The sequence below is a fragment of the Dendrobates tinctorius genome, unplaced genomic scaffold (assembly GCF_039654945.1).
Source record: "Dendrobates tinctorius isolate UK_male_01 unplaced genomic scaffold, ASM3965494v1 ptg000367l, whole genome shotgun sequence".
NCBI lineage: Eukaryota > Metazoa > Chordata > Amphibia > Anura > Dendrobatidae > Dendrobates > Dendrobates tinctorius.
This window is the reverse complement of record NW_027362033.1, coordinates 938025-954830: the sequence shown is the minus strand read 5'-3', so window position 1 is coordinate 954830 and position 16806 is coordinate 938025. Positions and strand designations below refer to the sequence as shown.

Genomic DNA, 16806 nt, shown 5'->3' with positions numbered 1-16806 from the left:
CTTTACTGATATCTCTGTGTATGACCTCCGTTTTGCCTGACTGAGTATTTCTGTATAGTGTCCTGCCATCTCTGAAAGGACGCTAAGCCCCGCCCCCTTGCAGTCACATGACCGTAGGTCCTGTGACTGCTTGCTAAACTTCAGCGTCCACAGGTCCTGTGTATCTGTACTTTCCGGCTGTACCTGACCCCGGGCCCCCCTACAGTGCGGGTGAGTCCCTGCTCAGCGGAGGCTGCATGCCGGTGCTGACAGGATCCTGACAGGAATAAGCTGGAAGGGATCAAGGAAAAGGGTCTACTGCCATCTGCTATCTTTTCCTCGCAAAACGTGAACCCAAGCCTACTTACTCACAAAGTATGAATAATTTTTAAATGACCTGAATTTTCCACCCTTCCCGATTGAATTATATTTAGACCAGACGTAAGAATGGGTAAAGCTAATAAAATGCAAACCGAGGAGATAATTAAAACCACAAAAACCCCCAAAAAGGGTCAGGAGAGGGAAAAGACTAGGAAACAACTCTCCCTGGACACCCACTGCAAGAAATCAAATGTCGCATCACAGTCACATAGACAGAGTTCTTCCTCCCTTACGCACTGGTCTGACAGCGATGAAGAGGAGCATTCTGTGTATGAAGAACCAAACCTTAAAGATTACATTAGAACCCTTCCTACTACGGAATGCATAAGAAATCTCTTTAAAGAATTCACCCAAACCATCAAAGAAGAAATAGCAGATCTTAAAAAAGATGTCAAGCAAGTTCATACAAGATTACAAACCCTAGAAGATACCTGTGAACAACTATCCACCTACTCCGAACGTGTTACAGAGGTTTAATCGACAACCAAAAAGAAAACTTTCTCCAAAAAATTCACACAGACGACCTGGAAAACAGGTCAAGAAGGAACAACCTAAGAATTAGAGGGCTTCCCGAAAAAATTCTGGATAAGGATAGCTCCATAATCCTTACCAACATATTCAACGACCTATTGGGCAACTTAGACGAATCTAACAGCATAAATATTGAAAGGGCTCATAGAGTCTACAGGCCCAAAAATGTAAGCCCGGACAAACCCAGAGACAGACCGGACAAACCGGACAAACCCAGAGACAGACCGGACAAACCCAGAGACAGACTTTGCTGTATTCAAAGCTTTAGAATGAAGGAGGAAATCTACCACAAATCAAGGCAAGCCAGTAACATTGAATATGAAGATAACGAAGTCCAGATCTTCCAGGATCTCTCAAAGTTCACCCTTGACCTCAGGGGGCAACTTCAGTCTTTGACTAGGACTCTTAGAGACAGAAACAGCCTACAGGTGGAGGTTTCCATTTTGACTTGCCATTTCCTTCGACAATAAAACTTTGATCGTAAAAACACTTTAAGATCTACCTTTTGTCCTGAATAAACTAGATCTTCCGCAGCTTCAACTTCCAGACAACAGCTGAGGAACATCTCAGACTCCCATCATTACCAAAGCATGAAAAATGGTCACCTGTCACACCACAGAAACCTTGCAAAATTAGAAAGATGAACGCAGACTTCAGCAAAACGCCTACTGGAAAGAATAAAGAAGATGATTATTTCTGATAACATGTCAGTAGATCGGATCAATAACTGCTTTGTTCTTGTTTTACTCTTATCGAATGAGACTCCTTCGGGACTGGCACTAATGTCTCTCCTCCCTTTCTTATTCTGGACTGCTCTCTCGCTCCCTCTCCCATCTCTTCTCTCAGTCTCTCATTAAACCTTCGGTCGACAGGTCCACGCCCCCACAGATCTGGTGATCCCTTTTGCTAATACATCTGGTTGGATACCATAAAAACTTTCTATCCAACCAGTAGCAAAGTGTGAATTCAAATTGGGATGGAACCCGCCCCATTATATTGGGTTATACGTTTTACTTAGATATGTAGTCACTGTTACCCCCAGTCGTAAGTTTTTATCCTTTGCCCCTGCTGGAAGCCTCTTAAATATACTTAACGAATACAAATTGTCCTTATGGCCAACATTGCAGCCTTTAATGTCAAGGGCATAAACATCCCACAAAAAAGATCACAAATACTAAGACATTTAGAGAAAAATAAAACGGATATGAGTTTCTTGGAAAAAAATTACTTCAGGAAAGTATATACTCCCAGAACCAAAACATTCACTAAATGGTACAACTCTACTTCCCCGAGCAAAAAAAAGTAAAGGGCTCTCTATTGCCATCAGCAAAATCTCCCCTTCGTCTTGTCAGAAGGAGATGGGAGGCGTCTCTTTCCGAGATGCACTAATAAATGTGTGCGCTCCAGATATCAACCATCTTCCTTTCTCCAAAAAAATATTTGGACTCCTAACTCAATTCATGGAGGGAGCGCCAATGTGGGGACTTCAATCTTCCCTTGCATCCTCCTCTAGACACTTCCGATGGGCAATCATCCCTACCACACAAAACCATTAGATTCAGAAATCGCCGACAGACCTACTTCTGATAGACGCGTGCAGAATTATGCTCCCTTCAAAGAAAGACTCCTCGTTTTTTTCAATCAGTAGATAAAAAGTACTCAGGAATCGACTATTCATACCACACTGATGAGTTCGGGTAAAAAGACCACCTATGATAATATATTCCGATCACGCCCCCCCCCCGTTTATTAATATCGTCCTAAACAACGCAAAAAAAAAAAAAAGCACCTTTAACTGGAAACTAAACCACCAGCTAATCGATGAAGCGGATTTTCAGAAACTCCTAAGGGAGAGAGTTGTACAGTATTTCTCAGAGAATTGTCGCGACGATATTTCAGACCAACGTTTGGAGGCGCAGAAAGTGGCGCTCAGAGGTCTTCTTATAGAACGGGGATCTAGGGAGAAAAAGAAACTCACAGCTTCATTACTGTCCCAACCCAAGGACTTAGAAGAGAAACCTAAAACAACCCAAGACGTCTTGGTAGAAAAGGATCTTTTTAGAATAAGAGCGGAACTTGGAGAACAGTCGATATTACAGAAACAGAACCTGAAACTATAAAAGAAACAGTCTGTAATGATGTATAGTAGGTTTCTATGAAGACAGTGGCTAGATGATAGAGTCACAGACACAGGTATACGTGAAAGTAGTTTGTATTAAACAAGCAGCACAGAACTGCACAGGTGCTGGCGGAGCCAGACAATGACAGCAGTGGTAACAGCAGCAGAACTCAGTCCAGTAGATAGCAAGTTGTACACCGGCACTGTGTAGATGTAAGCAGACACAGTCTGAAGAATGCAGGCAAGGACAGTCACTTAGCCCTCTCCCTTGCGGGAGGGGAATCTTCGGGCACAGTGCAGTGGCAGAGAAAGTCACTAGGTAATTGATACTGGATGTGCAAAGGTAGCAGGGATAGTCTCTCAGGTGGAACGCACACAGCAGTCAAGATCTTCAGCGCATACCGTGAGTGCTGTAGTAGCGGTGAGCGGTGGAGGCAGGGCTGGAAGGAGCCTTCAGGCCGACCCCGTCAGAAGGTCCAGGCGGCGGCAGTTAGGCAGCAGGTAATCCAGGTGGATTCAGCAGGAAGGAAGGAGGTAGCACAGCGTGCAACTCCCAGCTAGCAGATCAGGTACAGGACGAGATATACAAGCAAGGTAGTCACGTCCAGGAAAGCTATTTAAACCCGGCGGGCGGGACCAACAGGCGGTGATGTCACAGGAACCAGTATGGCCGAACGAAGCCAGGCTTAAGGGCAACAGTAAGGGCAAGGTCCGGAACACAGCAGAATAGGAACGATGCTTACATTATTCCCCCCTTAAAGAATGTCCTCCGGACAATCTTCGACCAGGCTTGTCCGGGTACCTTAGATGAAACTGCTCCAGCAGCCGCGGAGCACAGATATTCTCCACCGGTTCCCAGGAATTCTCCTCGACAGAGTATCCTTGCCACTTGACCAGATATTGCAACTTCCTTCTGAAGATCCGTGAATCCAGAATCTTCTCCACGACATATTGTTCATGTCCATCAACGAGCACTGGAGCTGGAGGAGAGGAAGTACGCCCTGGGAAAGAATTTGGTACAACTGGCTTTAGTAGGGAAACATGGAACACCGGGTGAACCTTCCAGGCAGGGGGTAATTTCAGACGCACCGCTACCGAATTCACTAGAGCCACGATCTTGTATGGCCCTACAAACTTCTGCCCCAGCTTGACAGTCGGTGCCCTCACCCTCAGATTCTTGGTAGACAACCAGACCGTATCTCCCACCCTATACACCGGAGCCGGCCTCCTGGTACGATCTGCTGCTCTCTTATACCTTTCCTGCGCAGTCGTCAAGGTGGTCTTCAGAGCTTCCAAATTCTGCTGTAAGAAAGAAAGATGGTCAGACACAGCAGGCACTGCAGCCTCCTTGGGGAACTGCGGCAAGATGCTTGGGTGGTAACCCTGATTAGCAAAGAACGGTGACTGCTTAGTCGAGGAGTGCTGCGAGTTGTTATATGTGAACTCTGCCAGGGGAAGCAGATCTACCCAATCGTCCTGCAGATGACTTAAGTAGCAACGGAGGTACTGCTCCAGGGTCTGATTCGTACGTTCCGTCTGTCCATTAGTCTGTGGATGGTAAGCCGAAGACAGACTTACTCTAATATCCAGAGCCGCGCAGAAACACCTCCAGAACCTAGACGTGAACTGCACCCCACGATCCGAGATCACCTCATCCGGGACTCCGTGCAGACGGACCACCTCTTGAATCAACAAGTCTGCAGTCTGTTTTGCTGTGGGTAATCCAGCGCAAGGGATAAAGTGTGCTGCCTTAGTGAGGCGGTCCACGACCACTAGAATGGTGTTCTTACCCTTGGAGACCGGTAGTTCAACAATAAAGTCCATTGAGATGGATCTCCAGGGACGAGATGGTATAGGCAAGGGTTGTAACAACCCGGAAGGCAACGCACGAGGCGTCTTGAACCGAGCACATACCTCGCAGGATGACACGTATCCCTCCACGTCCTTCCGGTACGAAGGCCACCAGAAGTACCGAGCCAGGAACTCTTGGGTCTTCGTTATTCCACGATGTCCCCCAATCTTAGAATCATGGATCAGTCGGAGGACTTCAAGTCTTGTCACCTCTGGTACATACAGCCGATTCTCCTGTAACCACACTCCTCCATTGTAATTTAGGCTTACTTCGGGGGTAGGTTGCCTTAGCAACGGATCTGCTGCGTATGCTGCTTTGATCTCAGACAGAAGATCCTGATGATGGATTGCAGAGATGAAATGAGCGGGAGACACAACAGTACTAGGAGACGACTTAATCACTTCCTCAGGAGCAGCAATCCTAGATAGCGCATCTGCCTTACCATTCCGTGCCCCCGACCTGTAGGAGATGATGAAGTTGAATTGGTTTAGAAACAAGCTCCAACGTGCCTGACGTGGGTTCAAACATCTTACGGACTGCATGAATTCCAGGTTTCGGTGGTCGGTAAGAACTGTAATCGGAGTTGAGGACCCCAGCAGCAAGTGTCTCCACTCCTTGAATGCCGTCACAATCGCCAGTAACTCCTTGTTCCCTACGTCATAGTTCTTCTGCGCCGGGGATAGCTTCTGAGAAAGAAAGGCACAAGGATGAAGAACTGCCTTCTCACCTCCTCTCTGTGACAACACTGCGCCGATGGCGACATCCGATGCGTCCACCTCAAGAGTAAAGCTCAGGTCTGGGTCTGGATGTCTTAAGATGGGAGCCGACACAAATTTGTCCTTCAGCCGTGTGAACGCCTCCTGGGCTTGCGGAGTCCACCGGAACGGTACCCCCTTCTTGGTCAGTTGGGTGATGGGAGCCACAATCTCAGAGAAGTTACGGATGAAGCGCCTATAGAAGTTGGCGAATCCCACAAACCTCTGAACTTCCTTCACCGATCCTGGCGCTGGCCACTCCTGGATCGCTCTGGTCTTTTGATCGTCCATCTGGAGACCCTGTGGAGAGATGACATAACCGAGGAACTGCACTGTTGCCCTGTGGAACTCGCATTTCTCCAATTTGATGTAAAGATGGTTATGCAGCAGGCGTTGCAGCACTGTCCTCACGTGGAGCCGATGTTCCTCGAGATCACTGGAAAAGATTAAAATGTCATCGAGATACACAACCATAAATACATCAAGCACATCTCGGAAAATGTCATTAACAAAATGCTGAAAGGTTGCAGGAGCATTTCGTAGTCCGAACGGCATGACCCGTGATTCGAAGTGTCCATAACGGCAGCGGAAGGCCGTCTTCCACTCATCTCCAGACCGAATTCTCACGAGAAAGTAGGCTCCCCGAAGATCCAGTTTGGTGAATATCTTAGCCTGCTTCACCCTCTCCAGTAGTTCAGAGATTAAGGGTAGCGGGTGCCGATTCATGACCGTTACCTTGTTTAAATCACGGTAGTCCATGCAAGGACGCAGACTCCCGTCCTTTTTCTTCACGAAGAAGATTGGTGCACCCGCAGGAGAAGTAGACGGTCGGATGAAGCCCTTGGCGAGATTCTCGTCGATGAAGTCCTTCAAGGCCTTTAATTCAGGACCAGACAAAGGGTAAATACGCCCGAATGGGATCTCCGCCCCAGATATCAGTTCTATCGGGCAATCATAAGGCCGGTGGGGAGGTAACATATCTGCCCTCTTCTTATCACATACCTCTGCCAGATCCTGATACTCCATTGGTAATTGTCCCTCAGTCGTAGCTACTACCTTGGGGATAGCAGCGACCTTAGGAATAGCGGGGTTGCTGTTAGAACTTGGAGGGAACTGCACTTCCCTGGTCTCCCAGTTGATGCGAGGATTCTGAACCTGGAGCCAAGGTAACCCCAGGATAATAGGAAAGTGAGGAGAAGATATTAGTAAAAAGGACAAATGTTCCACATGTTCCTCTCCAATGCATACCTTCACCGACTCAGTCTCCATGGTTACCGGTCCCGATGTAAGTGGTGACCCGTCTACTGTCTCCATCAAGACTGACGACTCCCTCTTCACTGCCCTGATTCCATGCTTCCTTGCAAACGCGATATCCATGAAGTTTCCACTGGCCCCGGAGTCCAACATGGCGGCGCTCTCGACACACCGACCCTGGAAGCAGACCCTCAAGGATAGGTAATAGTGGGAATTCTTCTTAGTAGCGAAGGAGGAAACGACGGATGTCATCGAGATCACCACTGCGTTCAATGGAAGAGATGCCAGCGAATTCATATCGGCAAAGTCCAGGTCTCTCTGATTGTCTCTGCCCCCCGAATTGTTCAGATCTAGGACGCAGGACTCCCCCGCCTCAGAGTTACAATCAATGATAGCTGCAGCCGTCTTACGTCTCCTGACTGGACACTCGGAGATGAAGTGACCGGTCCCCCCGCAGTAGAAGCACAGGTTTTCCTTAAAGCGATGCTCCTTGCGGGCATCAGGAGGATTTCTACGTACGGCATCCACCTGCATCGGTTCGGGCTCGGGCTTGGGATTCCTCCTGCTGGTGACATCTCTGGAGGGAGAAGAGAACGTCTGCGCTCAGAGAGTCGATTGTCAATGCGGATGCAGTGGTTGATGAAGTCCCCAAGAAGCACGGGCGAGTCCCCGCGTGCCAGTTCATCCTTAACTGCCGTAGACAATCCCCTGCGGAAGATGGCCTGCTTGGCTGCCCCGTTCCAGGTGGTGTCTAAAGCCCATCTACGGAAGTCCAATGCATACTCCAGCACCGAACGCTTCCCCTGCCGAAGGGTCAGCAGCGTCGTCTCAGCAGTATTAGCTCGGTTCGGGTCATCAAACATCTGCGTCATTGCGGCAATGAAATTGTCCATAGAGTTAAGCAGAGGGTCGTCGGTCTCAATCAAAGGGTTGGCCCACGCGAGCGCCTTACCAGACAGCAGCATGACTATGGTCAGAACTTTGGAGCGTTCCGTAGTGAACTGTGGGGCATGAGCAGCAAAGAAGATCCGACACTGGTTCAAAAATCCTCGGAATTTATCCCTCTCACCAGCGAACCGGAAGGGTGGAAGCTTCGGGAAGGTCGGTGTAGTATCCCGGGCAACACCTGCTACCTGCGCGGCTGGGGCCTGTTCCAGAGCAGCAATCCGATCGAGCTGCATAGGAATCGCTTGCTCCAACGCCAGAACACGATCACCCTGAAGAGGAGCTGCTTGTTCCAGCGCCGTAATCCGATTTGCCAGTCGTTGCAACTGTGCCTCTGCTGCCCCGGCGTTGTGTTCGATACGTTGCTCCAGCGTGTCCAGCTGGGTCCTAATGCCTGCCACATCCTGCCGTATCAAAGCAAGCTGCTTGCTTACACGTTTCTCCAGGGACTCTACACCTGCGGTCTCCATATTGGGGGCTTGTATATCCTGTAATGATGTATAGTAGGTTTCTATGAAGACAGTGGCTAGATGATAGAGTCACAGACACAGGTATACGTGAAAGTAGTTTGTATTAAACAAGCAGCACAGAACAGCACAGGTGCTGGCGGAGCCAGATAATGACAGCAGTGGTAACAGCAGCAGAACTCAGTCCAGTAGATAGCAAGTTGTACACCGGCACTGTGTAGATGTAAGCAGACACAGTCCTAAGAATGCAGGCAAGGACAGTCACTTAGCCCTCTCCCTTGCGGGAGGGGAATCTTCGGGCACAGTGCAGTGGCAGAGAAAGTCACTAGGTAATTGATACTGGATGTGCAAAGGTAGCAGTGATAAGTCTCTCAGGTGGAACGCACACAGCAGTCAAGATCTTCAGCGCATACCGTGAGTGCTGTAGGAGCGGTGAGCGGTGGAGGCAGGGCTGGAAGGAGCCTTCAGGCCGACCCCGTCAGAAGGTCCAGGCGGCGGCAGTTAGGCAGCAGGTAATCCAGGTGGATTCAGCAGGAAGGAAGGAGGTAGCACAGCGTGCAACTCCCAGCTAGCAGATCAGGTACAGAACGAGATATACAAGCAAGGTAGTCACGTCCAGGAAAGCTATTTAAACCCGGCGGGCGGGACCAACAGGCGGTGATGTCACAGGAACCAGTATGGCCGAACGAAGCCAGGCTTAAGGGCAACAGTAAGGGCAAGGTCCGGAACACAGCAGAATAGGAACGATGCTTACACAGTCAGAATCCACATACCGAATACCTCTAACAATTCTATTGACAGTTCAGAATCTGCTGAGACAAGAATCCGAGCGGTATCTGCAATACTCTAGATTTAAAATATAATCCCAAGCGAATAAATGCGGTAAAAACTTGGCAAATCTGATCAAAAGAAAAACTAGTTCAGCGTATATACAAAAGATTAAAGCCCCACAGGACAGAGTCCACCACCAGACAGAGGATAGAGCAAACCGCTCATTCTATTCAAATCTCTACTATTTAAATTCTAAAGAGGATTTTCCATCCCCCCCCAAAAAAATCGGAACTTAAGAAATACTTACAAACTATAGATTTAACAAAATTAACTTCCCAACAAATACAAACCCTAGAAGAACTTGAATCGGCCATTAAGCCAAGCCCTAAAGGGAAAAGCCCAGGTTCGGATGGACACTGTAGAGAGGATTAGAACATTTGTAAAGATGAACTCTCCCCATACCTACGGAAATATATGTAAAGCAGATCCATTGAAGGCAGAAGCTCTCTCTGCCCACATTGCTTTACTTCAGGAAGAAGGACAGGACCTGACCCTCTGTGGCAGCAGTTATAGGCCAATCTCCTCGATCAATAATGACATCAAGCTGCGCGCTAAGATTTGGGCTGGAAGGATACAAAACCTCTTGCCGAATTTGGTTCATCTTGACCAAGAGGGTTCTGTGAGGGGCAGGGAGGCTAAAGACAATGTTATTAAAACCCTGAATATAATCCATTTTACAAAACACAAAAATATTCAACTGATGCCGACTGGGATTTTATAGAAAAAACATTGCGGCAGTCTGGCTTCCCTAAATCATAGAGAAAATTCTGGCCTTATATTCCTACCCAACGGCCCGAGTGAAAATTAACAATGAGTTGTCTCCTAGTTTTGGGATAAGAATGGGACGAGACAGGGCGCCCTCTCCCCACTTCTGTTTATCCTGGTCATGGAAACGTTTCTACAAAAAATTAGACAAAACCCCAAGATTCGAGGTGTACGGTGAGGCGAGAGAGAGCACACAACAGCCGCCTATGCAGACGATGTGCTTCTCTACCTCGCTGATCCCTCGCGATCCAGTGACCCGCTAATTGAAGAAATGCGCAAATTTGGATCAGTATGAAACTGTAAGATAAATTTTTGTAAATCTGAAATGTTAAACATCAATGCGGATCAAGAAAACTGGAATCTTTTATCTAAAAAATCCCCATTCAAGAATAACTGCTCTTATATCTGGGCACTAAGACTAGCGACTCCATTTCCTCTGTACAACCGTAATTTCTTGCCCTTCATCCATAATCTGGAGCGCGATCTCTCCTCATGGAAGGAATTGTCCTGGCGGAATAAACATCATAAAGATGATCGCTTTACCTCGATTGCCTGCAGGCTCTTCCTACAGACTTCCCACAATCCTTTATTCAAAAAAGTAAAACCCTGATATCTAAGTTTATCTGGCAGAAGTATCAGGATCAAACATTCAGCGCTAATAAAAAGAAATGGAGAGGAGCCCTGGGTCTACCGGACCTTGAGAAATACACAGGAGGCAAGAATCTCTCCTCCTAGGAAACTATGGCTTCACACTGAACTTCTTAGATAATCATTATCTCTGGTCAACACCACACAATAAATTCAAGTATTCAAAATTGTAAACCCATTATCCAAACGATCAATAACCCTCTGGAATAGAATAAGAGACACAATTTTGTTCCAAGTGTCTGCGCCCACACCCCACTGACCTAGAACCATCTAGAATAAACTGAACACATTGGGTCACTTCCCGTACATGAATATTGGACAATACCATTTCCACTAACGAACTTAAGACTTTGCTTACAGGAGCCGATGTTACAGAAACAGGACGTGAAACTGTAAAAGAGACAGAAGCCGCGTACCGAACACCTCGAACAGCTCTACAAGAGAACGCAGGAACAAACAGAGAAATAATCTCACACCCCTACAGATGACTGCGCTGCCGGGGAACCTCCGAACCTATAACAAGACATGGGAAAAAGAACTATTTCCCTGACATCAGAGGAAGCCTCTCGGCTCCGGAAAGAAGCCCATTCCATCTCTCCATCAACAAGATACCAAGAATTCAACTCGAAGCTTATCTCCCGATGGTATAAACCCCAGACGGAGACATCGGACCCCTCCAGTAATGAGCACCGGGCGCACTGTCCCACATCTGGTATGAATGGACTAAAGTCACCCCGCTCTGGAACATGAGACACGGCCACATTACAAACAGCTTGCGATCTTTGCCCCCGCTGACACCCAAACAAATCTTACTTAAAAAACAAACATATAAATGATTGTACTGTGAAGCCCCCGTTACACACAGCGATGTCACTAGAACGTCACTGGTTTTGTGACGCAGCAGTGACATCGCTGTGTCTGATACTTCCCTCCGACTGCTGCCCATCGCTGGCCGTGTGAGAACCTCCTGGATCATTTCTCATCATCGGCTTCCTGTGGAGAGACGAGCGACGCGTGGAGCCGGGCGGGAGGACGCAGGATCGCCTGGTGTGACAGGTAAGTAGCGACCCCCGTCCCCTGCGATGTCGCTGGTGAGATCTTCCTGAGTGGCAGCTCACGAGCGACCACCCAGCGATTCACCAGCGATCCTGACCGCGTCATATCATTGTCGGGATCGCTGGCGCGTCGCTACGTGTGACTGTTACGTGTTACGGAACCACTCAGCCCCCAGAATACGCTGTGCGGTTATATCTATGGATAATAGGTTCCATGGGAGATGCGTGTCCCCCGTTACAGTAACGGGACCCTAACCTTCCATTTGCTCAACGCAGACAAAATGCTTCTTGCCAGACATTGTAAAAATGACAGTGACCCCCCCCCCCTCTCAGAACGGAGAAACGAGGCTAAAAGCGTTTACTCTTTCTAAAAAATTCGGTTGCCTGATTGTAAGAATGTGAAGCTACACAGAAGTTGGCACCAATGGCTCCTGTGCCGAAAGACTATAAAACGTTCATGTGAGAAACTTTTCCATCAAATATTGTTTGTGCTATATATGATGGTTTATATTTTATGCTTCAAAGAGTAAATAAACATTGGCTACCATCTGGCAGGACTAACCCACCCATGATCCCGTTACCATCCCAATCTTTCCTGTTTCCCCCGTCCTCCCCTTCTTCCCAACCCCATCCTCAATCTCCCTCCCCATATAGAAAACTGAATGTTAATAATACGGATTTGTATTATATCATCACCTTTGTAATAACATTCTTAAATAAAGAATTTATAAAAAAAAAAAAAAGCAGAGTCCCCCAATGGAGGCCACGTGTGAATCTTTAGTAGCTGAATTGTTTGATGACAGGTATCCAGTAACTGTGTGTATTACATGCCTGTCAGGGCCTAAATAATCAATATTATCTGGGAACAATTGCTCACAGGACTAAGCACTGACCTAAGTCGGGGACTTCGGTAACATGTGGTCCCCCTGCCCCGACGCGCGTTCCACCCTTGCTTCATCAGGGGCAGCACTGACGGGCGTCTACTAGACGTAGTTATCGGTTATCTGTGATTGTTTGTTGTGCGCATTCTTGAACAATGGATGTAATAAATACTCACACGTGGCCTCCATTGGGTGACTCTGCTGTTTAATATCTTCTCTATTTTTAATCATTGTGATAAACGTTTAGTACACCAGGTGTTTTCTGTCGTTGGAATTCATTGTATTGGTGTGTCTCCGGGAAGAATGATTTTCATTATATAGCCCCTGTATATTGGTTCTACCAGGTGGTGTGTAGACTTCTTCTATGCAGAGTGGAGGGGGTTGTGTCAGGCCAGTGTGTACACATGACCCTACAGATGTGAGGAGGACGGCGGGCATGCTGCTAGTACCACATATACAGACAGGACCATTCACCTTATCTGTCCCCCGGCGCCCCCTTCTGGCTTGGGAAGGTGGATGTGAAAACGCCCCAGTTCCTCAGATGTTCCCGTCACCAGGTTCAGGCGATCTCTGCCGTCCAAGTGAGGTGTCAGCGAGCCCTGACCGTCTGTGGCCACATAGAACAGGATGGATACCAGCAGTGCGGGGGACGACACATTCTGGGATAGGGGGAAAGAAGGTCAGCAAGTAGTGTGTCACATGAAGTCCCAACCTGCTCCCCACAGGACCCGTCACCCCGCCGTCATCACATGTTGCCCCCATTGTCACCAGTGTAATGGTTTCCTCACATCCGGGGTCCCCACTATCCTCCAGCTCCAGTCTCCGCCATGTTGCCCTCCAGGTCTCTTCACAACCTCCGTCCGCAGGGTGAAACCAGAGTCTTTAATCTCCTGGATGCCAAAGTTGAGTCCATCGTGCATCAACCACCCGTACCGCGCCAGACCATCGCCTTGTTCACATGTGTGGCGGAGAGACGGGGCCCCCGACTGCGAGAGCCACATAAGCCCTAGAAGAAGCACAGGAGACATTATACAGGGGAGCCAGAGATGGAAGAGGGGCAGATTATTATACAGACGGGGGGGGGGCGTATAATATAGAACCCTAGAATGGTAGAGTTGGAAGGGACCTCCAGAGTCATCAGGACCCCCAGGGTCCTCGGGGACAACCCCCTGCTCAATGCAGGATTCACTAAACTATCTCAGACAGATGTGCAGCCTCTGCTTGAAGACATCCATTGAAGGAGAACTCACCACCTCTCCTGGCAGCCTGTTCCACTCATTGATCATCCTCACTGTCAGCCTTCTAATATCTACTAATCTGTGTCTCCTCCCATTCAGTTTCATCCCATTGCTTCTAGTCTTTCCTTGTGCAAATGAGAATAAAGATGATCCTACTACAATATGACAGCCCTTCAGATATTTGTAGACAGCTATTAAGTCTCCTCTCAGTCTTCTTTTTTGCAGCTAAACATTCCCAGATCCTTTAACCTTTCCTCGTAGGACATACTTTGCAGTTCGCTCACCATCCTGGTAACTCTTCTCTAAACTTGCGCTAGTTTTTCAATGTCTTTTTACAAAGTGGCGCCAAGAACTGGACACAATATTCCCGATGAAGTCTGACCAAGGAGGAGTAGAGGGGGATTCTGTACAACAGTGGCACCGTCCTGGTACAAGGGACTGAGGACAATCTGGAGCAATTTGAAGACAGATTCCCTCATATTAAACTCCAGGCCCAATCCCACAAAGAACAACAAACCCCAGCCACCTCTGACGTCCGCCCCATTACAGCCACCTCTGACGTCCGCCCCATTACAGCCACCTCTGACGTCCGCCCCATTACAGCCACCTCTGACGTCCGCCCCATTACAGCCACCTCTGACGTCCGCCCCATTACAGCCACCTCTGACGTCCGCCCCATTACAGCCACCTCTGACGTCCGCCCCATTACAGCCACCTCTGACGTCCGCCCCATTACAGCCACCTCTGACGTCCGCCCCATTACAGCCACCTCTGACGTCCGCCCCATTACAGCCACCTCTGACGTCCGCACCATTACAGCCACCTCTGACGTCCGCACCATTACAGCCACCTCTGACGTCCGCACCATTACAGCCACCTCTGATGTCCGCACCATTGCAGCCACCTCTGATGTCCGCCCCATTACAGCCACCTCTGATGTCCGCACCATTACAGAGACCTCCAGAGACACCACTGCCCCAATGCTTCACACCCCTCACCCCAGACCCTCAGAGACTGTTTGTTGTGAGCTCATTTTCGGGTTTGCCTCTGGCTTCTGGTGAGGGTTATGGAGCTGGCTGTGCTGACAGAGGAGTAGTGAGTTCTCTATCTGGACTCCCTCTGTTGCTGAAGGGTGGTAATGAAGCTGATCTAAATGGCAGAGACCGGCCACCTGAGGAAGAGGACTGTGATTGGACATCAGGAGTTTCTGATTGGATTTAAGGCAGCCGACTCCCTAGTTTCTTGCTGGTGATTTTTCCTGACTGTGGCTCCTGGTTTCCAGTTTGGTTCCTGCCTTCTTAAAGCTAAGTTTTCTCTGCTATTGTTCATATGAGTTTTTGTGTTCAGCCAGCCCTGGCTGGGACTGGGCTGAATCCCCATTTTCTCTTTGATCAGTTGATCTCTTTTGCTCTGTCTTCAGAATATACCTGAGTGCTGATATAGGGAATTGAAGTCTAGCGACTTCAGGGCCTTTTTCTATCAGACGTGTTGGACATTCTTTGGCAGGGTTTTTTGCGTGATTGCAGACAGCAGCTTTTCTTTCCTGTCCTTTCTAGTTAGTTTGGGCCCCATCGTTTGCTCAGCCTGTCTTTCTATCTGTGTCTGTGTTTTCATCTTGTTTCACCGACAATACATGTTGGGGGCTGCTCTGGGGCAGTTTAGATTTTCCCTTTCTTTAGGCTTATTTAGTTCTCTGGCCGTGACGAGGCATCTAGGACCACCGTAAGCACGCTCCACGGCTACTGCTAGTTGTTGTGGATAGGATCAGGGGTCTGCATTCCGCTAGTTACCAACCTCTCCGGTTTTCTGGGCTTAGCTTGCCTTTTGTTTTTTCCTCCTCGGTGACTCAATCATAACACTGTTTATCTCAACTAGAAAGAGAATTTGTCCCATTTAAGGAAGACCATCTGAGAAACACTGGTGACAGAAATGCGAATGACCACATAGTTATTGAGATAAACAAACTGAAATGTGAATACAGGTCATCCCTGCAGGAAATAAGAGCCGCAATGTGTGAACTGCAGGAAGAAAATGCCAGGCTGAGACAGGAGATAGAAAAGCTGAAAGCACCAACACCTGGACATCTGAGCCAGGAGGGGGCCATGGAAACGAGGAGTGGAGAGGACATGACCTCCACTGGCCAGGAGGCTGAGAGGCCAAACATCCCCAATATGGAGGAACCGGAGTCTAATCAAAGTGAGCCAGAAACAAGACCCATAGAAGAGAGAAGAGAACCTGCTACCAGCATAACCTCCAGCACAGACCCCCATCAGCAGCCACATCCCCCACCAACAACATCACAAAGTCCTGACACCGTCCTCATAATGGACTCAAATGGGAAATACCTGAATACAAGGCGGCTATTCCCAGGAAAAAGGGTCAATAAAATCCGCTGTGCAACTATTGAGCAGGTGACAGCGGTCATCAATAATCCACGGTTTTCCAACCCAAACCATATCATTATACACACCGGCACAAACAATCTGCCAGACCAGCACCAGCAGATCTCAGGACAACTGGCCCAACTAGCAAAGACGGCACAACTAAGATTCCCAGACAGCAAAATCATCCTGTCATCTCTGCTCCCAAGAAAGGACATATCCAACCACACCATCCAGAACATCAATATGGACCTAACAGAAAGAATGAAATCTGTGCCAGGAGGGATTCTGGCCCAACACCCCTCCATAAATCACCATCACCTCTATGACAAATCAGGGGTCAGCCTTCTGGCCAAAGAGCTGAAGGACATTGTACTAAACAGAGACCACCCTAGGCCTGGAGCCAACACCAACCAGAATCCCATGAAAAGACCCCCGACAATAAGAAGGAAAGAAACAATTGTATCAAAGGAAGCTGAAAACATACACCCTCACCCAAAATTGGACCATCAGAGGAGGAGACCACCATGGAGGAGTTCACCGACCTCACACAGAGACATGCGAAACAGAGGCATACAGAGCAGAGACATGGAGGAGATAAAGACTCTACTCAACACAGTGTGCAGGAAACTAATGTGACTTGACGGAAACAACACCATTAATAAACCAGTCAGAGATCCGGTGTGTCCTACACAGCCACACTCATTACAAGGTATATACACCC

At 48.3% G+C, this 16806-nt stretch overlaps 1 protein-coding gene across 6 annotated transcripts in view; it reads right to left on the bottom strand.

The window, feature by feature from the left end:
* The window catches only part of MOGS (mannosyl-oligosaccharide glucosidase), a 59845-nt gene that overhangs the window by 20297 nt on the left and 22742 nt on the right, over positions 1–16806 (bottom strand). For all 6 annotated transcript variants that reach the window (XM_073562782.1, XM_073562787.1, XM_073562783.1 and 3 more), the window contains 2 exons: positions 13252–13469; positions 12938–13122 (listed from right to left, as the gene is read on the bottom strand). In XM_073562782.1, coding sequence (XP_073418883.1) covers positions 12938–13122; positions 13252–13469 — 403 coding nt within the window. The remainder of the gene's footprint in view (positions 1–12937; positions 13123–13251; positions 13470–16806) is intronic.